The following is a 23,042-nucleotide window of genomic DNA, read 5'->3' on the forward strand; positions in this document are numbered from 1 at the left end:
TTTTACAGCCTAGGAAACTGAGGCCTAGAAATGTGCTGTCTGCCCAGGGTCACACAGGGATTCAGCGCAAGGTCCAGGCCCCAGGTCTATACCGCGGGCCTCCTCAGGGCCACATTCCAGGTCGCCATCTGGTGCCTGCCCCTACTTGCTCCTGACCCCCACTACGGGCCTCCAGAGGGGCTCACTGGGGCACGAGTGAAGTCCAGGCACCGTAGGGTGGAGGACCTCAGAGCATCTGGGGCAGGGCACAGGGCTGGTCCAGGAGTGACGTGGCCACCTTCTCTAGAGTCACGGCCTCCACCTCTGGGCCGTGACCTGAGGGAAGAGATGAGGGCAGGGGCATAATCGCCTGCCAGGATCTCAGCCATGCTTAAGGCACAACCTGGGAACTCCAGGGGAAGGGCTGCCCCTCAGAAGGGGGTGGGCAGGGGCAAGGGATCAGGGCAGGCCAGGCCAGGGACGTGGTCCGCGGGCAGGATGGGCATGACGATGGCAGTAACATGATGAGTGCGCCGAACAGACGGCTTTCTGAGCCAATGAACAAGGGTCTCAAGGGAGAGGGTGGCTGTGCCTGGCCACGACCTCCGGCCTTGGGCTTCCCAGGCCAGAAACTGTTCTGAGCTTCCCAGGCCAAGGTGCAGCCTGGAACCCCCCGAAGTTGCAAGCTTGGTACAAACATTTGGAACATGCAGAGGGAGGGAAGTCAGGCAAGACCTAGCCATGGGCAGGCATGCTTGGCGTGCTGACGGGTCATGCAGCTGGTGGGCAGGGGCTGAAGTGTGTCCTTCGTGGGCACCCCTACCGACAGGGCTGGAGGAGGCAGGCAGTGAGGCAGAGTGACCAAACGGCCTCACTGAGAGTGTGTGGGTCTCCCAGGACCCTTGCTGGGGCGCCCGGCATGCAAAGGACCCATGCTGTCCCATCAGGAGCACCTCCGCTATGGGTTCCAGACTCTGCTGCTCGTGTAGCCCCAAACCACAAAATCAGAGCTGGAAGTAGTAACTACAGACACCATCTTGTCCAACCCCTGACCTCACTGCCACAGGGGTCAAGCTGTGGCCCAGAGCCTAGACACCCAAGGAATCACCTGTTAACGGATGGCCCGAAGGCATCTTTCCAACCCAGTAATTTTTCTCCAAACCCAGAGGTTCCCCAGGTTGGGGGTAGAGTTACTTAAAGAAAAAGAAATGCCTTGGAGTGAACCAACCCCAGAGGCTACTGCCCCACCAGAGCCTCAGCCCCTCCATCTCTCCCTGCACTGACGCACTGGGCGGCTCTCTCCCAGAACCGGCCCCCCACAAACAAGCAAGTCTGCTCACATCATTTCTCTGTTAAAAACCCCTGCTCGGTTCCCTGAGGGATTCCTCACTCAGCCTCACTCCGAAGCCTCCACACAGCACCCCCAAGCAAGCCACGTGTGACTGGCACCGTGGGCTGAGTTCCCTCTGTGCCACAGGCTCACTGGGGGCTTCGGTGCATCTCATGGACATCTCGTGTTCTACCTTCTAGAACTGGCCTTGTTTTCTTTAGAGGAACCACCTCTCCCCACCCTAGTCTTGCTAAGTGGAACATGTGACCCAGATCTGGCTAACGAGATGTAGCCTGTGGACTTTTGCAAAGACCATTAGAACAACAACTTTCTCTCTGTACTGCAGGGGCCGACCTGAGAGGAACTGAGGCCCACCTTTCCTAACACATGGGAGCACATGCTAGAGAATAAAGGAGTCTATTGTGGAGGGTAGAGTTAAGAGACAAACAGAAAAGCCTGATCAAACTGCTTAAATATCTGGATCTAGCCCTGCCTGACACCAAATCTACTTCTACATATTTTAGTTGGGTAAGACAAGAATCTCCTTGTTTTGCTCAAGCTGATTAAGTGTTTCTGTCATTTGTCCCAAAGCTGGGAGTCCCCCATGGAACGATGACAACATGTAGACACTTCCGCATGGCAGGCAATAGGTGGGTCCTGGGCACGGCTGGTAGGAGGGCCCCATGCCAGAGCACCGTTCAGCACTCCCTCAAATGGCACAAGAGTGAGACCAGGAGGTATGGACAGACGTGTCACCCAGCCTGGTGCTACGTGCCCTCCCCGAGCTCTGGAGCTGGGCCTGGGGAACAGGCGGGTCTATCTGCTGGCCAGGGGTCCAGCTCAGCCCTGGCTGGAGCAGAAAGGCAGAGGGGCGCAGCCTTAAGTCATCAGGTCTTTATTCTTAGCCAGGGGCGGCCCATCTCCTCTTGGTTCACAGGCATCAGAACAGCCTCAGGGAAGGGAAACCGCTCTTGAGCTCCTGCTACATGAGGCAGGCTTCCTTGCTGTAGATCCCATCACCTCTCGATGGCGGACAAGGGAATGGATGTAAGACTGATACTTTTTAAGTGACGTGCCTGGGTTTATGTATTATCAGGAGGTCATCAGTGGGATCAAAAGCTCTCGGCCTTTTAAAGCCTGGCTGATAGGGTGGAAAAAAGATCCTGAGGAGGCTCCAGGGAGAAGCTTCTGGAGCTTCTGGGTAGTCAAGGCTGGTGGAAGGTATTCTCCAGTTGGCAGGATGGGGCTTGGAGGAGCCTGCGTCAGGAGAGGTCATGGCCGCAGGTGTGACCCTGGCAGAAATCTTGGGGCCGGGCAGCCCTGGTGGTTCAGCGGTTTAGCGCCGCCTTCAGCCCAGGGTGTGATCCTGGAGACCCGGGATGGAGTCCCATGTCAGGCTCCTTGCATGGAGCCTGCTTCTCCCTCTGCCTGTGTCTCTGCCTCTCTCTCTCTCCTCTCTATGTTTCTCATGAATAAATAAATAAAATCTTAAAAGAAATCTTGGGGCCTGATTAGTCCCTGGGAAGAAAAACAAAGCGCCCCACAGAAAGGAAGTAGGTCCTTGGCCAATACACCTCGGGTCCCAACCTAAGCAGTCCAGAAAGCGGATAGGACCGTACTCCAAGTGGGGGCGGGCAAAGCCTTCTGTTCCACCACCAAGTAATGGAGGTCTTTCAGAACAAACATTGGGAATAGTTTTGCTTTTAGTTTTAGTTTTCCCCTCCTCCATGCAGGTAGAAGGGAGAAGTCCAGGGGCTAAGGATGAGTTTGAGAGGTCAGATGTGACCCTTTGAATCATCCCTAGGACCAGGCAAGGGCTTCCAGCCCAGAGACTGCTGGGGGCGCCCCCACTGATGCTCTCACCAGAACACTGGGCTCCGGGCACATATAAAAGGAGTTCTGAAAAAAAAAAAAAAAAAAAGGAGTTCTGGGATGCGATTCCCCACAGCTCAGGCTCATCCTCCCTGCAGTGTGACAGAGGTTAGGGTATGTCCACAGAGGGAAGGTGGGGGCAAGAGAGGGAAGACACCCCCTCCTGGGATCCTGAGCGCCAGTGGGGCCCTGTGTCCTGCACCTGCCTGGACAGCCACCCCCATCCTAAGAGCCAGGAGCGGCTGGAGCCTCCCTGCAGCAGCCCCACCAGCACTCCTCCCGCTGGCCCAGACATGAGGCCACCAAGAGGGAGCAGGACTCGCCCTGGACTCAGTCTATTGACAGAAGCAACAGCAGGGAAGAAAAAAACCAGAGCCGGAGAAAAAACGCACTTAGGGTCTAATCTTGGGCTCCTCCAACAATGCCGGTCTATTACTGTTCCCCGTGCATCCTTACTGCTGACATTTTATAGACAATTTCCAAAACAGGGCTCTGCCATTTCTGGATTATATTTCAGCTGTAACTTTTAAGTCTAATTATTTGCGCTGACAACCCCATATAATAGGGCGGTGTGGCGCCCGGAGGCATCAGCATTCAGCAGAGTGACAGCATAATCGCAGGGGGAGGCAGCCCCGCAATCTGCATTCGCTCGCAGAAATTTCTCTGATGAAAATAACACAACATTAAGGAGGGGATAAGGGGCAGGATCCACTGTATCAAGATAAAATAACTCTTTAATAAATAACCTTGTGGCTGCCGCAGAGCGGTAATTAAATGCCGGCGCACTCGGCACACAGTTTTAAGTAAAGCTGGAAAAATGTAAGATGTAATTATCAGCGCCAAACAAATTACCAGCCCGGCAAATCCCCCTGGAATATTTAGAAACTCATTTCTGCCTTCCCGTTAAATATTTGTATACGCGCTTTATTTTTGGTGGGACCAGAGAGGGGGAGGAGGAGAAGGGACAAGGGACCGGGAAGGTGGCGGGGAGGGGTGTAGGGGGAGGTGGCTGAGGGCTGGGCTGTCTCTGCTGATGACTGCTTTCTGAACGCCCCAGCAATCTGCCAGGTCAGCGAAATGGTGAAACTGAAATGCCCCAGAGCTCAAGAGTGCCTATGGATGGATGCTCAGGGCTGATATCTGAGCTCAGGCCGCAGCCCTCCTCCCCATTGGCTCCCTTCTCCCTCATGGAGGAAACCCAAGCCAAGGAGACATGATGCCAGAGGGGGAGCCGGTGGCCCGAGCCTGCTCCCTGGGACTCAGCCCAAAGCCCAGTGGACAAGTGTCTCGTCTGACCGCTTGGACCATCTGCCCCAAGAACGACCACTAGCCCCTGCTGCCAGCCCCAAGGCTGGGGTAGAGGTCTGACCTGGGTGGGGCTGAGAACTGAGCCCCATGTGAGAATGCTCTGGGGTGAGCTAGAGCAGGGGCTCCTGGGAGCCCTCCCCAATCTGTGGCCGGGCTGGGGCCTCTCCGGGGGTCCCACGTGGACCTCACTAACTCTCCGTCAACCGTTCCTCAGCTGTGAGCTCCGTGAACCTGAGTGCTCAGCACCCAGCACAGGCCTGAGGAAACGGAGCAGGCTGGGAGGGCCTGGGCGGAGGGGCCTAGGGCAGGTGGCAAGATCTTCATTTGGCTCAGGTCGGGGAGGAAAAAGACAAGAGTGTGGATTTCCTCCGTGCCTAACGTGATGCCACCAACCCGTGCCATGGACACCAAGCCTCATGAGGCAGACCAGGGCTGGCTGCCCACTGAGCTCCGCGGGGACCTCAAGGTCACGGCAGACCTGAGGGACTTTTGTCCTGTGCTGCAGGACCTTGAGGCGTGAGCTCATTCTAGATTATTAGTCTATTCCCTTCGTCTTCACAAGTGGCTGCAGCTGAGCTCGGGCTAAGGTGGAGTTTAGGCGATGAGGTTGTGGAAGTTCCCAGAGGCACACGTAATGCACTACAGCTCTCACAGCTCCCCCAACCACTCCTGGGCCCCACCCGGAACAGACAGCTGGCCCGACCCAGGCATAACGGGGGGCACAGTTTTGTGTCATGCACCATGCCTGCCTGACCACCCCTGCAGGGGAGCCCAGCTAAGGGGACATGCAGACACTGGCACATCAGGGACTCAAGCAGCAGAAACATGCAGGGCAGGGGGCCTGCCCACCCACCCCTAGTCCTGCCAGCCTGCCAGCCCAAACAACGGAGAGCAGAGCCCGACTGGCGGGCAGGCCTGGCTGGAGCGAGCCCGAGGGAGCTGACCGAGCCCGCTGGTCCCTACTGACGGGAGCATCCCATCGACGGGCGAACTGTAGATGGATAAGAAGTGAAAAGGACCAACCTTCTCGCTGATCTGAGAGATGAGAGTTTGGGTTGATGGTAGAGTGCGATGAGGATGAGGAGGGAATAAAAAAAAGACAAGGAGAAACACAGAGAGAGTAAAAACAGGCCAACCTTCATCTGCCCACACAGCACGGACACGAGACAAGACTCTTGTGTCCCACGCACACGCACGTGCACGCAGGTGCGCGCGGACCACGCCGCTCATGAAAGACTCAGGACTCATGGAGGACACGGTGGACAGGGCTAGGTCCCGCTGGCAGGTGCCAGGATGCCAAGGGCAGGACAGGGAAGGGTGGAAGGGGAGCACAGGCGGGCCCCCATGCCTCACGCACACCCCATGGCTCGACAGACCCAGTGAGCTGGGCTCAAGTCGGGGCCCCCCAAGCCCACAAACCCACCAAGGCACAGGGGCCACTAGATTCCCACCACCTTGAGGAAGCCCCACACTGCAGGGCAGCAGGGTGAGGAGCCGGTCTGGGTACCTATGGGGAGAAAGGCTGTGGGGACGCTGCCCCGTTTAGAGACAGCTACGGCCAGTGGCCAGCTCCCTGCAGAGAAGGGGAAGGTCGGGGGCAGGCAGGGCACGGCACGCCTTGGCCCCTGGCAGCTCTGCGTCCTGAGAGCTGGAGAAAAGAGACGCTGTGGATAGAAGTAGAGGGTGAGTCACTCGGAGGGAGATGGATAGTGACACAGAGAGGATGGTCCACCCAGCCTGCCTGGGCCTGCTGGACCGCGGGTGGAGCTGCGGGCAACTGTGAGCAAAGGCAGATGTAACCGGATGACGCATTCCCTGACAGCTATCCTGACGGCAGCAGCGGTCAGTGGTCGCCAAGCGCTTCTTGTGTGCCTGCCACCGTGCCGGGAGTGTCAGCGGCAGCCGCAGGGGCTCAGAGAGACAGCGGGGCCCTGAGAGTCTGGGTGACATAGGATGTGAAGCACTGAAGACAAATCCAAGGAGGAGACGTAGCCTTGAGCCCAGTGGACACAGTGGACACAGCGGGAGAAGAGGGAGGTGAAGGGAGCTGAATATTGGCAGGAGGCTGTCCATCTAGAGCAGCGGTTCCCAACGTCCAGGGTGGGGAGGGGTCCCCCCAGGTGACACTGGGCAAGGTCTGGAGATATTGTGTGTTCTCGGGACTAGGGGTGCTGCTGGCATTTAGGGGGCCACACGGGCTGCTACACATCATACGACGCCCAGGAGAGCCCCATGTCACAAAGAGTCATCTGACCCCCAGTGTCAATGGTGCCGAGGCTGAGAATCCTGGGCTGGAAGCCACCCGGACCCGGATGCTGAGGCTCCTGACAGCTGGGGCCCACTGGTCTGGAGGGGAACAGGTGCCTGCTCTGGAAGGAGGTCTCAGAGCCGCTCTGCTGGCAGCAGGCAGGCAGGCACTGGGGGATTGCTCTACGGGCGGCCCACTCACAAGCAGGGTTCAGGACAGAGCTGGTGGCCGGCACGGGAGAGGCTGATGGGCCCTCAGCACTGCTGGGAGCAGAACGCAAGGGCTTTTTGCCAGGACTGAGATGAAAAGCGGTGGGGACACCAGAGGCAAAAAGCCCTAGGAAGAGGCTTCCTGGTGTCTCCAGGTCTCCTCAGCAGGGCCTGTCCTGGGGCTACAGGGCAAATTGCTCTTGACAAAACAGGGCAGGTACAGATGCAGGTGGGACCAGGCTGTAAGGCAGGTCCTGGGCACAGAGACTTAGGACTGGCCCGCAGACATCGGGTCCACAGGAACGTGTGTGAGAGGGAAAGACCAGCAAAGCCGAGCTGGGACAGCCTGCCTTAGGGTCCCTGGCAAGTGGGTCAAGAACCAAAGAAACCCCCACACTGATCTCACTGCCCAGAAGGCCTGTGCGTATGCGTGGTGTCGGGACCCCGCCTGATCCACCACGTGGGGCTGGAGGTACGAGCTCCCTGGTTAGTACCCGAGCTGCCACCTGTGGCGGCTGGGCTCAGCTCACCTCCAGAGAGACCCACCGCCTCGCCTCAGGGCCAAGGCCAGCGTGACGGGGACTTCAGAGAATGCTACCCAGCCAAGATAATAACGCAGGCTCCGTCACCTACGTCTGGGCCTCCTCCTGCCTCAGTATGGCCCCCTGCAGCTCTGCCCCAGGAAATGTGTCCATTAGACCATGCCCAGGCAGTTTGCTTGGGTTTCTCAGTGGCCCTGCTGGGCTGCTCCTCTCCCTGGTGCAGCCACATACAGCGAAAGGCTTTCGAGGCATCTCCACTCTTTTGACCCTATGATCTTTTGGGAAAAGTGTTCAGTCAGGACCGCGTAGCATTTGGAATGGTCCAGGTGGCAGGAGGCAGGTCTCTGAGCAGGGCTGTTCTAGCGTTCCTCCCTAGGAGGGGACTCGTCCAAGCCCTGTGTGCCCGTCAGACGCTCTGTCTGAAGCCGTGTGGGGGGAGGCAGCGCGCTTCACCACCGTACGCATCTCAGCCATCTGGGTGGCTCTCAGGCCCCTGGCCTCTCTGCCCTGATGTTGTTCCTTAAGACAGCCCCTGGGGCCACTTAGGCAAGCCTTGAGGGGCAGGACACCTGACCGAGGGGCCAGTGGGGACCTCTTACTCCACACCCCCAACTCCAGTGAAGTGTCGTCTGTCATCTCTGAGACACAACGTGCCCGTCACCCTATGGGCTGGTAGCCTTGGCCTCTTGGGAACCTGACACGGAGCAGCTCCTCGATAACTATATGGTTGACCATGTGGCTCCAAAGAGTAGGACAGGCCACTAACACTGCCTGGGTGGAGGGGCAGAGGATCCCCTCGAGAAGCTACACCAAGCACTTAGCATGATGAAGTCATCGCTGCAAGGAAGCCATGGCCACTTTCCTTTCCAAATCCCCCGAGTGGAGACAGTTTCACTTGTAACGACGCCCATCTGTGCAGAAGGGCTAAGTGACGGGGTGTGGGGGCAGGAGGGGCTCCGAGGGTGCACTGTGCACACCAGACCCAGCACTTTCTCTGGAAGGAGCAGGTGACCAGCTTTGGTCACCCTGGGGCTGGGAGCACAGCAGACACTGGACACTCCCCAACAGTCTCCAGGTTTCTCTCTGCTGGGAACCTGGGCTGATGAAGATGCAGGATCCACTAAGTCTCAGCAAGGAACACCTGAAACACAGCACGTGCTCACCTGCAGGGGCTCACAGCTGCCTCACACTGACCTTCTATACAAGGGTCCTGGCTGGTGACAGGGTGCGGCTGGCTCCTCCTCCAGGAAGACCCTGGACAGCCCTGGCCAGAGGGCAGGCTCATTTGGCCTGGAGCCCCCCTTGCTGGGCTGGGCAGGAAGGACTCGAGGAATGCCAGGGAAGTATGCCCGATGTTTACACGCAAATGTGTGCCTGCTGGTGCACGTGCACAAACACACACATACACACACACCACAGTGAAAAATCTGCTTGGAAGGCTCTAGACTCCCGTGGGGCTCTGGGCCCTTGAGGCAGAACCTATAAGAGATACAAATACTCCCAAGAGTGGCTGTGTCCCAAAGGGCCTGCGGAGAAGGAAGGAAAAGTAGCAGCGGCCATCAGGAGTGTGCCCAGTGGGAGCTGCTGTGGCTGTTCCTGCTGCTGCAGAAAGAGGCGGGAAAAGGAGAAACGGGACCCATGGCAGCCCCCACTGTCCCCAGCAAGGGGTCCAGACAGCATGGCCAGCAGGGCCAGTTCAGCTCCGTGGAGACAGGGCTGGGCACTGCCCGCGTCCTTACCTCGTACATATAGGTTGGCAGGGGCCGAGTAGCGTGTGCCTGCGGAGTTGGTCGCCACACACTCGTACTTGCCTTGGTCCGACTCCTCACTGCTCTCAATCTGCAAGGCACCTGCGGGGACACGGTGACAGAGGTCAGGTCTGGATCATGGGGAGGGGGCTCGACGGCATTTGGGCTTGTGTTGACCAGACGCTGTAGATAATCAGGGCCGCACCAGTGTTGCTTCCAGGAAGCTCTCCCTGATGAGCCCACCGGCCTCCTGGCAGGGAGCAAGCCTTGGGCTCTGAAGCACAGTCCCGCTTGCCCTGCCCTGGAGTCTAGTGGAGCCTGTCGGCTGGGCCAGGGGCGCCATCCCATCCCCCAGCTCCATGGAGTGCCAGTGAGCATCCCTGTTAGTGCTCCCAGACCTCCTGGCCCTGCCAGGCGACGTGGAGCCAGGCGTGGGTGGGAGCCACCTGAATACCTGCTGGCCCGGGAGTTGCAAGCATGCAACGGCCCTCATCGCCCACCAGAACTCCACAGGAAGGAAGGGGCTTGCTCTGGGGGCCTGGTGCCCAGCAGCCTCGGCTCAGAGCACCCATCCTCTCCCTCCACCCCACCCCCACCCCGCCGGCCCCACCCATTCCGGCTCCTCTCCTCAGCCTGGTCCTGCTAAAGTGCTTCGACCCACCACGGCTGCTGCATAATTCAGGAGGCTAATGGAGGCTGTAGCTCCCACTCGGGCCAGTGCCCTGAGGAGCTGCTCTGGCCGCAGACGGACAGATAGGAGCCAGGAGTGGGGGGGCAGGGCAGCTGTAAAGGCCCCTCCACAGGGCCAGTCCTGGCAGGTCCGGGTAGGGGAGCCCACGGCTCTGGAGGTGGGCCGTGAAACCACTCGGCTTGGCCACCCCCTGGCCCCGGGAGTCAACACTTGGAGACACTGTTCTCGAGAGCACACCAGGCAAGCCGTCCGTGACAGTGACACCCCAAGGCACAGGCAATACACCCTCCCGGGAACAAGCCGACAGACAGTCAAACCCACACAGGACAGTCCAACGGACACTTAATAACCCCACAGCACAAGCCTGACAGAGAACCGCCGCCTGCACAGAACAGCCAGAGCGACCCTAAAGGCCCCGTCCTGGGGCTCAGGCTGGCTGATGGCACCATACCCACAAAGGACAGAGACAGAACTGCTGAACCCCACCTGTGTGGACTGCATAAGGAGCGGAGGAAGAGTTCCAAGCCACACTCTCATGGCCCAGGCCCCAGGGGAGGACTGCCCTGGGTGCAGGGCTGCAGCCCCCCACTGCCCGCCCTCCCTCTTCTGCCGCCCAGACCCAGGGCAGCAGGAGGGGCCCTGAACACTCAGGGGGCTGGGGCCCGGGGGCTGGAGGTAGGGGAAGGGGCTGCCAAGGCTTAATGTCGAGGCCGGCCTGCTCTGCGGTTCTGGCCTCAGCCCTCCCCACTGGACATCAGGGAGCACGAGGGCCCAGGGCACGTGCCAAATACCCATCTCCTGCAAGAACAGTTCTGACGGGCACCCAACAGGTCATGTGTATGGGATGGATGGACACTGTTACAGAAAATGTTCCCTCAAGCAGGCAGGGTCAGGCCCCTGGCTGGTTGGGGGTGGGGGGTGCTGCACTAGGTCAGCTCAGCTGGGGAGTGGGGGGAGACCTGGGGGCCTGGCTCCACAGGCAGGGACAAGAACTAGTGCCTGGGTGAGACCCCTGCTCGGGGAGGAGGCTCCCCTGTGTGGAGACCTAGGACTGGCTGGGGACCCAACACAGAGCCCGGGCCTGGATACACACAGAAACCCCCAAATCTGGAACCAACACCAAGACCCGGTGGCAGGGGCATGAAGAACTATAAGTAGTCCTGGCCTGGGAGGGTCATGGACAAGATGCCCCACAGGGAGGCAGCTGCTCCTCTCAGCCCTATCTTCTGTCCTGAGACCACCCTGGCCCTGGACTGAGGGTCCAGATGTGCCCAAGGAAGCCAAAAGACTTGTGAAGAAATGATATGAATCAAATCAGTCCAGAAGCGACCATTTTACAGTGGGCCTGCTCCGAGCCAGACACTGCCCAGCCCCTCATCCCCTCCTCTAAACCTCAGGAGTCCATGAGGTGGGCCCTGGCCCCAATTTAAAGAGGAGGACGCAGACTTCTGAGAGATCAGACCGATTTTCTGAAAGTCACACAGGTGATTCAAACTTGCACCCGGATCTTTCGGTCCAGAGTGTGGTTCTGGAGCTCCAGGCTGCAGGGCTCTGGGGCATGAGAGCAGCCAGGGCTGGCAGGCGATCTGAGCTAGTCATGGTGGACCCTGGTTGTTCCCTGTGCCCCAGCAGCATCTGTGCTGGGCTACGGGGATTTACAGGATGGTCCTCACTCTGCTCTAGGGCCAGGATGTTAAAGGGAAGTCAAGCCATCATGGAGGACCCCAAGAAAAAGGAGCTTCCTGGGAAGAAAGGGGGGCCTGGTCATGCTGCCCCACCTCCCGGGAAGGCTCTCCACCTGTGGTCGGGCTTGGGGCTCAGCACTTGGCTTCAGTGTGGGGAGGACAGGGTCCCTTCTGTGGGGTTGGCCTGGAAGGCCTGGGAAGCAGGGCTTGCCATCCCCCAGGCAGGGCTCAGCTGAGTATATCTACAGTCCAGACTTGCAATGGATGAGTCCACAGGAGGGAATGACTGAGAGTGGAGGTGTGTGGTGGCCGGTGGTGCTTGGGGGACCGGAGCTGGAGATGAGGAGGCTGGAGAGGTCAGGATGGGGATGGGGTAGGTGACGGACTGGACGGGATGGAGTGGTGGTGACGGCAGTGGCGTGGCGTGGCGTGGCGTGGCGAGATGCACGGACAGCATTCTTACCTCTGATTGGTGAACCACCTGGCGAGGTAATTTGAATGCAAATAAGATCAGAGAGAAGCATTAGTACAAAAGGAAGGAAAAGCCACAAAAAGCCAAACCAGATAAAATAAAACACGGAGAAATCAAGGCCTGAGTTAGGCCAACGCAGGTGGTAAGTGCGCAGGCGCCAGGCTGAGTGTGGGTGAAGCTGTGTCCCCCAGGTCACTGGCACTGCTCAGAGGGGGCGGAGAGGGGAGTGGGGCTGGGGTCATCGGGGCTGGAGGGGACGGGAATCAGGAAAGTGGGGTTAGGGCTCCTGCAGACCAAGCTGGCTGAAGCCAATAAGGGGAAAGTGAATAAAAGAGGTAGCAACCCCACTCCTAGGGGCACCCAAATGTCACAGGTGGGCAAGATTCAAAATAAAGCACTTACCAAAACAAACCAAGGAGGTTAAGCACACAGAACGGGCTAATGGGAGGGCTTGCTGTAGGCCACCACCAGGCCAGGTCTCCCTCAAGCAGACACACCAGCCCGGCCCGGCCCCATCGTGGGACCTGGGGTGAACTTACAACCCAGTGGCAGATGCCCTGTAGAGCCCACTCATCCCACTCATAAAAAAGTTTGTGACTACTGAGCTTCCCCTGAACCCAACTGGTGAGAGCCAGAGGCCAGGGCCTCCTCCTTGCCCTTTTAGTGCTTCAAGCCCAGAGGGGCAGACATGCACTCTCCAAATGCCCAATGCAGGGCTGTTACGAGGTCTGCACAGGCTGCCTTCCCACACGTGCCTCCTCTGAGGCTGCGCTCGGGGCCCTGCTTCTGCTACTGCCTCATCCAGGAGGTGAGGAGCCTATGAGTGGGCCTGGCCCCAGTGCCATCTACCCTGCCCCCCCTGCCCCCGCCCTCTCTGCCCATTGCAGTGGGGAGGGAAGTGTGCCAAGAGACAAACACCGATCACTCTCTCATCGAACTTGATGACACCTGCCTAGGAGGAATTATCCGTGTCTACGTCGGAATGATGAAACAAGCTAAGGGCCAAGTGGCTTCCCCAGAGCCCAAGGTCACGTGGCCTGTGAGGCGGCAGGAACTAACCAGGTCTGGTGCACAGCCTTCCCACTGGATTAAGACTGCCTCCTGCAGACACAGGGGCTGGACGGGAGGCAGAGGCAGCTGCTGGGACCTGGGCTGGGCATGTGAGGGGCTGCAGAAACCCTGGGAAGAACCATTATCACAGCGATCCCCCAGGCATGGTCCAGGCACCCTGAGTGTCTCTGAAACTCTTTCAGAGGGTCAAGGTCAAAGCTATTTTCCTGATACTAAGAAGTTATTTGCCCTTTTCACTCTGGCTCTCTTATGAATAAACGGTGGAGTCGTCCGGAAGCTCCACGAAGTGTGATACTGCAACAGACCAAACGTAGAAGCAGCCCTGAGAATCCGGCAGTCTTCTATCCAGCCCCCATTTAAAGAGATTTGCGAAAATGTAAAACAATGCCACTCTCTTCACAAAATGTTTTTGTTTTACAAAACATAATTATTTTTCATTAGAAATGTTATTTAACGTGTAATGGGTTTTAAAATTATATTAAGATTTAAATATTTAAAACCTTTTCGGTCTCAACATCTAATACGGTAAATAGTGATGAATAAAACCTACACAAACAAAAGCTCTCTGAGGTCCTCTAATATTTACAATCAGAGGTCCCAAGACCAAAAAGTCAACAACCGCTGATCTGCTTCTGCAGGGCAGGCCCGGCCTGGGAGAGGGCGGCAGTGGAATGGGCCAAGGCTGGCACCCCTAGCTCCCGGTCTCTGCTCCCCCAAAACCTAACCTGCTGGTAATGAGTCTCTGGACCTCTCAGAAGAGTCATTCCTCCACCAAACAAAAAATTTGCCTTATCATTTCACAAGGTGGGTGTGGGAGACTGGAGGGACCCAGGAGTCAGCGGCGCTCCTGAGAGGTGCCAGTGTGCTCAGGCCAAAGGCAAATCATGACCACGCACTGTCAGCGTGCCCTCCTGGCAGCCCCAGCTGGTGGGAGGGGTGAGTCGGGGGACAGGCTCTTTCAGTCAGAGCCGGGCCAGCCAGCAGAGTAGGGGACTGCAGGCCTCAGGCCCACTCTGGAGTCTGCTCTGCACCCGGCTCTGGGTCCCATCTGCCAGGGCCGGTGGGCCTCCACCCACAGTCAGCTGCTGGCATCTCTGCTCAGGACCTGTAGTCTCAGCCCGGGTGTCAGAGGGTGTGGAAGGAGACTGTGGTCTGGGTGAGCACGTGCATGTGGTGGATCAGGTTGTCCTCGACGGTGATGCATTCAGGGCCCTGGGATGGAGCAGAGCCTGGGAGGGCTCCTCGGCACCCTGTCCGGGCTGGGCAGAGCCTGTGGGCCACTAGCTCCTTTCAGGACCCAGAAGGGGCTCTGAGCCCCACCTGGAGGTCAGCCTCCACCTGCTGCTCTGGTGACATCGTCTGCTCCTGACTTGACTTCCACTCTCCCTGAGTTTATCTTCATTCCTCACGGGTCCACACTGGGCCTCAACTGCAAATTCCCAAGAGGCTCTTGTGGCACTTCAGTGAGGAAAACACCTGCAGAACAGAGCTCAGGCCTGGATAGCGCTCACACCAGCCGCCCTCCTCTCCAGCTGCTGTTCCAGGGGCCACACCCTGTGGCCCGTGCTGGAGCTTAGCCTGCAGGTGCCTGATAAGTTCTGGGGACCTGTCAGGGAGGGCTTGAGATCTGGAGAGGATGGGACCGTTGCAGCTCTGCAGTGCTCGCAGGGTCCAAGCGTACCCCAGGCCCCAGGTTTGGCATTTGTGACACTAGAAGGCCTCTGGGTGACTGCCTGGGGGAGTTCCCGGCCCTGGATCTCCATGTGGGACCGCGGGTGAGTCCCTTTAACTCAACTGTAAAGTGAGCATGATAATCACAACCTGTTCTACTTCTCAGGGTTGCAGAAAAAACAAGTGCAACAAAAGGCAGGGAAATACCTTGTGATCCGTCGGTGATGCATAAACTGTGAAAGTCCCTGTAAAGATGAGTGCTTGGGGGCCTGATTCCACTCCATGAAGGGATGTCCCTGTCAAATGTGTGGGGATCAGCCCCAGCACCCTTCTACATGGTAATAGGACAGGGCCAGCAGCTCCTGGAGTCAGGGCCTGGTGCCAGGGCCAGGCAGAAGGGGGGTGCAGGGAGTCCTGCTACTATACAGGTGGGATGATTAAGTCCCTTCAGGTGCCATCCCAGGAACTGGACCTGAGGTCCATAACCCCCAGGTTACAGCTTCCAGGTGGCAGCAAAGGTTAAACAAGGTCTTCCTTGGACCTAAGAGGCAGGGGGAGTGGACCTTTGTCTGCAGGGACAGGGCCCAAAGGTCTCGTTCATGAAATAATTTATTAGCAATGGCTCAGAGATACCTGTCCTGTAGCTGGTCTTGGGTTGGGAGCTGGGGGGGGAAGGGGACCTCGCAGTGGGGAGCCAGACCCAAGCCCTCCCTGCAAGGTGCGCCCTCGCTTAAGTGAGCCACGCTGGAGCCAGGCAGTAACAACACGGCGTGGGGTGTGTCCTGAAGGAGGAGGCCTTAGTTGGGCAGAGAAAGGAGAGGCTTCCTGATTTGGTGGCTTAGAGCAGATGGCAAGGATGGGTCAGGGTGGCTCTGTGCAAGTGGCAAGTGGCCAGAGATAACAAGAGCCCCATTCCTGAAGCCCTCCCCATACGCGCCAGGCGGGGAACTAAAACTTCCATTGCTGTTGTCTTGCTTAATCCTTCCTGTCACTCCTTTTTAAAGGTGGGGAAACAGAAGCTTAAAGAAGTTAAAGAACTTCACTGAGGCCACAGAGCTTGCAGGTGCGGAGCTAAGACCCAAGGGGGTTAAGCCGGAGGTGTGAGCTGGGAAGATCAGGAGCGGTTCTGTGTGGCTTGCTCAGGAGCAGGTGCCTGGCCACGTGGGCAATGAGATGCAACTGAGGTTGTTGGAGCACAGAGGGACACGGGCAGAAAACTGGCAGCTGCTGGGGTCTGGATTCCCGGGGAGGGCCCGCAGGCAGGGAGCACAGCGCTTGGTGACTGGGACATGGCCGGGAGGCAGCGGGAGGACAAAGTGGGTCGACAAAGCGGGTCCAGCATGACAGCCGTGTGGGTGACCAGTGGACGTGACATGTCCTGATGGGAGGAGTCGGCGTGCATCCCCTGCCACTAGCAGGGAGATGGTCGGTGGGAGAAGGCCACAGTTGTCTGGGAAGAAGTCACCACTCACGGCCAGTCAGGGTGACACCTGAAGGCAGCTAGGTTTTTTTTTGTCTTTTTGTTTTTTTAATCTAAAGCTTGGGCAAGCTGTGTGGTGCTGGAGACAGAACGAGGGGTGTGGGAGCAGAGGGGGCCTGAAGCTACAGGAGCAGGTGAGCTGGCCCACGGGAAGGCCCTGTCCGTGGGGACAGCGCAGGGGCCAAGGGCTCCCCGGCTGGAGGGAGGAGCCGAGGAAGAGGCGGCCTCAGGGAAGCCAGGAGGGAGAGGGAAGCCAGGGAGAAGGGGAGGGGGAGCAGCCAGTGGAGTAACGGGGCAGGAGCCGACTCATCGGGCAGTGAATGGGTGGCACAGGGCCTGGCACACAGTAAGCACCACATAAATACTTGATGAACAAGCGCGAGAGACAGCGAGCCTTCCCAGAATTGCTGCCACGGACAGTCAGTGCCATTCTGGGGCGGAGGCCAGGCCTGTGGGGAGGACCATCTGGCTGTTTGGGGAGCCTGCTTGGGGGGCTGTGGGGAAATGCAGAGGAGCCGAAGCATGCCGGCCGCTGGGCAGTGCTGGGCAGTGGCTGCAAATGCTGCCGGACCATTTCCTGCCTTGATTATGGCTGTTTTAATTAACTGCATTACAGCTGCCTCCATCTTGTTGAGTTTTAATTAAATTAAATGAGCTAACACTTTGTAGGCTGTCTCAGGCGGCCATGGCTAGGGCCTGAATCCTGCCCCTGCTGGGCAGCTCACCACTCCCTCCTCCCCTGGTGGGAGGGAGCGGGGAGGGGCTGGCACCCCAGGGAGCGGCACGGGCACCTCTAAAGCCTGCAGGACCCCAAAAGGGCAGAGTCACGTACTCCTTTGTAATGTGGACCTCACGGCTGCCGGGCAGCAGGGGCTCTGGTGGCGCTGGCCATCTTGCCTGTGCCCACCGTCCCGCAGCTAGCGGAAAGTTTCTGGACCAAGGTCTATCAGTCCAGGGTTGGCTGGCGGGCAAACGCAGAATGCAGCTAAGCCGATTCTGAGCCTCCTTTCCCGCCTGCACCGTTCCCACAAAAACTGAATCAATTATCCTGGCGGGAGTCTCGGAGGCAGATCGATCAATGGGGCGACACCTCCTGCCTGGTCATGACGGCATCCTTGCTGCCAGGGCTCCGAGCTGGCTCGACTCAGATATCTGGAGGAGACAGGTGGCCTTGGTGGCCAAGGGATGGCAGCAAGTCCTCCTGGCTCTAAGCCCCTGAGGTCCAGCCTTTTGAAGCCTGATGAATCAGGCATCTCTGGCCTCTATTCCTGGCTAAGCCCTGCTGTCTGGAGAAGTAAAGAGAAGCATCATGTAGGCCTCCTCTCGGGCCAGGCTGTAGGCAAGATGGAGGATAGACACCCACAGAGCACCTTTGCAGAACCCAACACCACACTGGGCACATCACTCATGCTGCAAGGAGCCGCGCTGGACCAAAGTTTAGGCTCTGACCGTTCCAGGAAGGTAAAAGAATCACCGGCAACGAACCCATGCTGTCAAGCTCTCTTCCCTGGGCCAGGGGGGCCTGTACCAAGATCTGACCCGCCCACCGGATGTCCTCTGCTCAGCCCCAGGAGGGAAGGCACTGCTGGGTGTCAGGTGGACACCTTTCCTGGAGTCTGTGTGGCCCCTTGACCCTTACCCTCTGCTCACCTGAACGCAGCTGCTTGATGCGGCCATTGCTTGTGGCAGGGTCCACAGGGAGGAAGTCCTTGAACCAAGAGATCTCAGGGTCTGGATTCCCGCCTGCTGCGCACAGCATGGTGGCTGTGCGCGCCTTCTCCACCACCTTCAGCTGAGGCCCCATGTCGATGGAGGGGAACCCAGGGGGCAGCTGTTCTTCTGCAGACAAAAAACAGAAGTGCAAGTTAGGGCCGGCACTGCCTGCCTGCTGGCACCTTCCAGCATGGGCAGCTTCTCCTGACTCCTGGGTTGGCTGGGACCCTTAAGATCCTCGTCTCCCAGTTCCTGACTTCTAAGGATGCTCCATGTGAGGAACCAGAATCCCAAGTCCTGCTCCCCAGGCCTACTCCCCAGTCCTACACAGTGGGGCCCACCCTGCCCTGTCAGGGAGTTTCCAGATCTGAGAAACAATGCCTCAGACTGGAGACGTCAGCACTTATCTCTCTGGGCTCTGGGAGAAACAAGGATTGATGCTCTGCTGGCCACAGCAGAAAGTGCTACACGGATGCTGGGCTGCGAGGGGCCCACAGCTCGTACGGCAGCCCCTAGAGCCACAGCTCAGCCCAAAGGCTCCCGGGGCTGTCTGGTACCCACTCCTTTTTCTGAACATGCGGTGTCCCCTCCACCGTTTGCATCTAGCCTTTAGCTCCACAGCATAGGAGAACCCCATATCACAGCCCAGATACAGGACCCGATTGGGCACCCCCTGCCCTACCAGTGAGCCCCCACAACCCCTGGTCCTGACCCATTCTCTACTAGAGTCTTTTTTTTTTTTTTTTTAAGATTTTATTTGTTTATTCATGAGAGACCACAGAAACAGAGAGAGAGAGAGATGCAGAGACACAGGCAGAGGGAGAAGCAGGCTCCACGCAGGGAGCCTGACGCGGGACTCAATTCCAGGTCTCCAGGATCACACCTTGGGCTGCAGGCGGCGCTAAACCGCTGCGCCACCAGGGCTGCCCCTCTACTAGAGTCTTGACCCTGACCTTCTCGTAGTCCCTGGGAGGGCCACAGTCAGGCCTAGGGACCATGTTGGAGCACGTGGAGGCCAAGGAGATTAAAAAAGCTCTATGAGGACACCAACATTTGATGAAGGGAGGCATAACTCTTCCCTGGCTGCCTTTTCCCACCTTGCTGGGGGTTGGAGGCTCATGCAGGAGTTGGTCCCAAGGGACCAACAGCCACGGATGTCAGCATACCCTCACTCCCGCTGCAGAGACTCAGACACACAGCCCTGGAAGCTGGCGGAGCAAGGCCGGCCTCTCCCCACCCTTGGAAGCACCAGGGACTGGGAGCACAGGCTCTGGACTGGTGCGAGCCAAGTGGGGCTCCCACCTCTACCATTAACTAGCTCTGTGACCTGGGTGCCTTACTAGTCTTCTCTGTGCCTCCACTATCTGTAAACAGGGTTCAAGTGCCCGGCTTGTAAAGCCATCATGAGGACCACATCTAAGGATGCACAAGGTGCTAGGGAGTGTCTGACAGAGAACCTGCACCAGGGAGTACTGGCTGACATCACCATCATCAGTGGCTAAGCCACCAGGGTGGACGGGTACCGAGACTAGGGCCTGGGGCTGGTGGGGTTTGCAAACCCCAGAGCAAAGCCCAGAGTGCGTCTGAGCACTCAGCAGAGAGCCTCTCCCATGGTGTGGACGCCTGACACGCCCTATGGAGGACAGAGAACAGTGTCTGTCTTCCGATGGGGGAGCGAGGCTCCGTGGTGGCAGAAACCAGGACATAGCCCCTCCTCGGGCCCAGCACAACACGGGTGTGTGGGGACACTCGCTGAGGTTGGACGCCTGTGCCAGGGAAAAGGCACATGACATCCTCAGAAGTGATTCTAGAAAATAAAGGCTGGCAGTGCTGATCTTCCCTATAGACTCTCAGAGACCCAGGGGGACTGACTGAGGAGGCAGGCGGGAGAGGAAGTTGGAGGAGCCCCAGTAGGCGGGGGTAAAACATCCCTCTATCAGCTGCCAGACCTGGGGTGGGGGTCGGGGGGTGGGTTCCTGCCAAGGCTCTGGCTGCCAGGGACATCCCAAAGGTACTGTGGTGGCCCCATTAGGACAGGGGGTCTTGGGCTGGGGAGCAGCAGGACTTGGAGCACGGCTTTGCTTCCCCCGCCTCTCCCAGTGGCTGGCGCTATGCTTACTTCCCCACCTGCAGCCCTATAAATTCCAGATGTGAACCCAGCATCTCCTTGACTGTAAATATGATCCCACAGTGTCCTGACTCCCAGCTCTGATTTTCCAAGGAAAATGTTAAACAGTGGCAGGGAAGCAGGACTTGGGATGTACCACGCAGGAAGCAGCTTCCTTTGGGCCTGAGGCCCAGTGCTCCCCCCCCCACCCCCGCCGGGCCCTCCTCAGCAGCTGGGGGACACTCAGGACAGTTAGAGCCACCCTAGCTCACCAAGGTGACAGTCCTCAATCCTCCCTGCTCAGCCGTCCTGAGCACATGGGGGATGCAGGGACGACAGAGTCGGCCCAAGTCCAGGCCCGGGGGCCAACCAGCCCCAGCTCCCTGGCAAGGTAGAGCAAGGAGAAAGGAAGAAGTATGAACACCTGCGGCCCCGTGTCCCGGCATCCACTCTGAATTCCTAACACGGGGAAGGTCTGGGGGATTTACGCCAAATTAAGGACAATTAATTTTCTTCCCTCAATTATCGTGCCCTCAATGGCTCCGTCCTTGGCTCAGATCATGCCTCAGGCGCTGCCGCCAGAGCCTAAAACCGGCATGTGTGAAGAGCTGTCCATAAAACAGCGGGACCCAAACGCCGGTCCCTTGTGCCAACTAGGCTTCTAGGCAGAACTCAGGCGGCCGCGGTCCCGCACCTCCAGCGGGGGGAGCGTGTCTCGCAGGAGGACTCCGGCCCCTCAGGGGCAACCCGCTGCTGTCTCTTCCCTCTCTGCTCCCCAGGAGGCTTCCGGCACATTCAAACGGAGCCAAGGTCAGCAGCTGCTTACTGATGCCCCCTGTGTGTCTGGCCAAGCTGGGCACAGGGCACGCTGGACCCATTCGCTCATCCGGCACTGCCCCCCTGCCCTGCACCCACACCACCGCCTGAACCACTGAGGCTCAGGGTAAATCCCTCACTCTGACCTCACATGATCACTGCAAACCCATCAACAATCAGGAAACTGAGGCCCAGATAGGAAGCGTAGAAGGTTACGGTTTTGGAGTATTTACCGTGCTCCATGTAGAGAGGTAATAACGTGCTTTAAAAAATGATTTATTCTTAGCAAAACCCTACGGAGGGTGGAGGAGGAGCGATGGGGTGCTTGCAGACCTGGCCAAGGTCATGCAAGCTGAATGAGGTGGGGCTAGGGTGACCCGGGGGCGGGCCCCATCCTGGCAGGGCCGGGCCTAGGACTCCCAGTGGGGGCGGCCCTGGGGACAGTGCCACCATCCTGCCCCCTACCACGCCCTCCGCCGGCTTCGGGGCCCGCCGCTCCTGGAAGCCCCCCAGCACGAGTGGCCACACGACCCCGGCTGTCCCCCCCACGGGGCCACCCGCGGGCGCACACCCACATCCCCGCACCCCCGGGCGTGCTCAGCGGGGCCCCTCAGAACCTGTCCTGCGGGCTGCGGGGAGGAAGGCCCCTCCCCCTCCCGGCCACCGGTAACCATGGCAACAGCGGAGAGGCGGGCTCCGGAGGAAGGCTGCGCGCGCCCATGTCCCAGCCCGTGTCCCAGCGGGCGCGCGCCGGGGTCGGTCGGCCAGCTGCCACCCCTCCGCCCCGACCCCCACCTGCCGGGACCCTGCTCCCCCATCCCAACTCCCAGCCCTCCGCTCCCCTCCCGGCCTCCTTTCTGCTCAAGCGCGCTCAGCCTCGGGCCCGCCCGGCACACCTGCTTCTCAGCCCCGCGTTCGCAGTGTGTGTGCCCGCAGGGCGGAGGCCCCTCCATTCTCTGATACAGGGGTCCCTGGGAGGGAAAGAGAAGCCCACGGGGCCTTTAAGGGACTGCAGAGCCCCGGTCTCTACAGCTGCCTGTGGCTCCTGCCAGCACGCACAGGTAGGGCGCACGCACATTCCCAAGGGGCGGCCCCCACGGATCCCTGCGAACCCGTGGTGGGTGTGCACCTGGATGTTAACGGTTCCTGCAGCAAACCACACTGGTCTTTGGATGCTGCAACAGATCTAAACTCCTCCCCTGTTGTCCCCGCTGGGCAGAGGCAGATGACAGGGTGTTTGTGTGGGGGTGGAGGGTGTTGGGAGACTAAGGCTCAGAGAGGGCCAGAAACTTGGCTGGGGCCCCACAGCAGTGGTGGAGCTGCTTCTGCTCCATGACTCACTTGCTATCTTGGTGACTTCCTGGAGGAGGATACAGATGCAGGAGTACTAAACCCTTGAGCATGAGAGGCAGGGAGAACTTTGGTGGTGGGGGTGGGGTGGGGTTGGGGGGGAGACATCTGAGTGAAGGCTATAGGAGAGTAGGGGGCCAGTAGGAAGGTAAGTCTGGTTGCAGCTAAGGCAAATGTTGGGGTCTTGATAGATGAGGCTGGGGTAGGGGTGGACAAGGGGATGAGCTTAAGCTGGCTGCAACGGCTGGGGGGAGGGAGGCTGGTGAGGCCCCTACAAAGCACACACAGGTTTCTTTGTCCAGCTCAGCCTGGGATGCCTGAGGCTGAGTCTGGGCCAGAGGGAGGAGGCTGCACCAGGGAAGCCGACAGATGGAGACGCCTTGCAGGGTCCTGGGGCGGGCAGCACCGTCTGTCAGCACGACCTTCTCACCCGTGTTTACCCAGCTTCATGGCGTCTCTGTGCCTATGCAGGCACACACCGGCACACACGTACACAGGCTCCCTGGGGTGGCACCATCTGTAAGCCTGACCTCCTCCCCTGTGCCTGAGTGTTGGGCCTGGCCTCACCCTGTCTCGGAACACAGACACAGAAACATGCACAGCCAGGGACCTGCGGAGATATACATGGAGGAGACAGGTGCAAAAATAGAAGCCTACATGCGTGTGGGGGGGGGCACCTGTGGTGCCAAGCACCTGTGGAAGCAGACTCACACAAGCAGCTCCAGAGGCGGTGCACACGGGTACTCCACA

The 23,042-nt window shown here is 58.9% G+C and overlaps 1 protein-coding gene across 12 annotated transcripts in view; it reads right to left on the reverse strand.

The window, feature by feature from the left end:
* The window catches only part of PTPRF (protein tyrosine phosphatase receptor type F), an 86,653-nt gene that overhangs the window by 31,917 nt on the left and 31,694 nt on the right, over positions 1–23,042 (reverse strand). For 7 of the 12 annotated variants that reach the window (XM_077845362.1, XM_077845359.1, XM_077845361.1 and 4 more), the window contains exons 6-8: positions 17,957–18,145; positions 12,076–12,093; positions 9,228–9,338 (exon numbers count right to left, since the gene is read on the reverse strand). In XM_077845362.1, coding sequence (XP_077701488.1) covers positions 9,228–9,338; positions 12,076–12,093; positions 17,957–18,145 — 318 coding nt within the window. The remainder of the gene's footprint in view (positions 1–9,227; positions 9,339–12,075; positions 12,094–17,956; positions 18,146–23,042) is intronic. The other 5 variants (XM_077845358.1, XM_077845357.1, XM_077845353.1 and 2 more) reach the window with 1 other exon arrangement.

This window comes from Canis aureus, chromosome 13 (assembly GCF_053574225.1).
Source record: "Canis aureus isolate CA01 chromosome 13, VMU_Caureus_v.1.0, whole genome shotgun sequence".
Taxonomy (NCBI): Eukaryota; Metazoa; Chordata; class Mammalia; order Carnivora; family Canidae; genus Canis; species Canis aureus.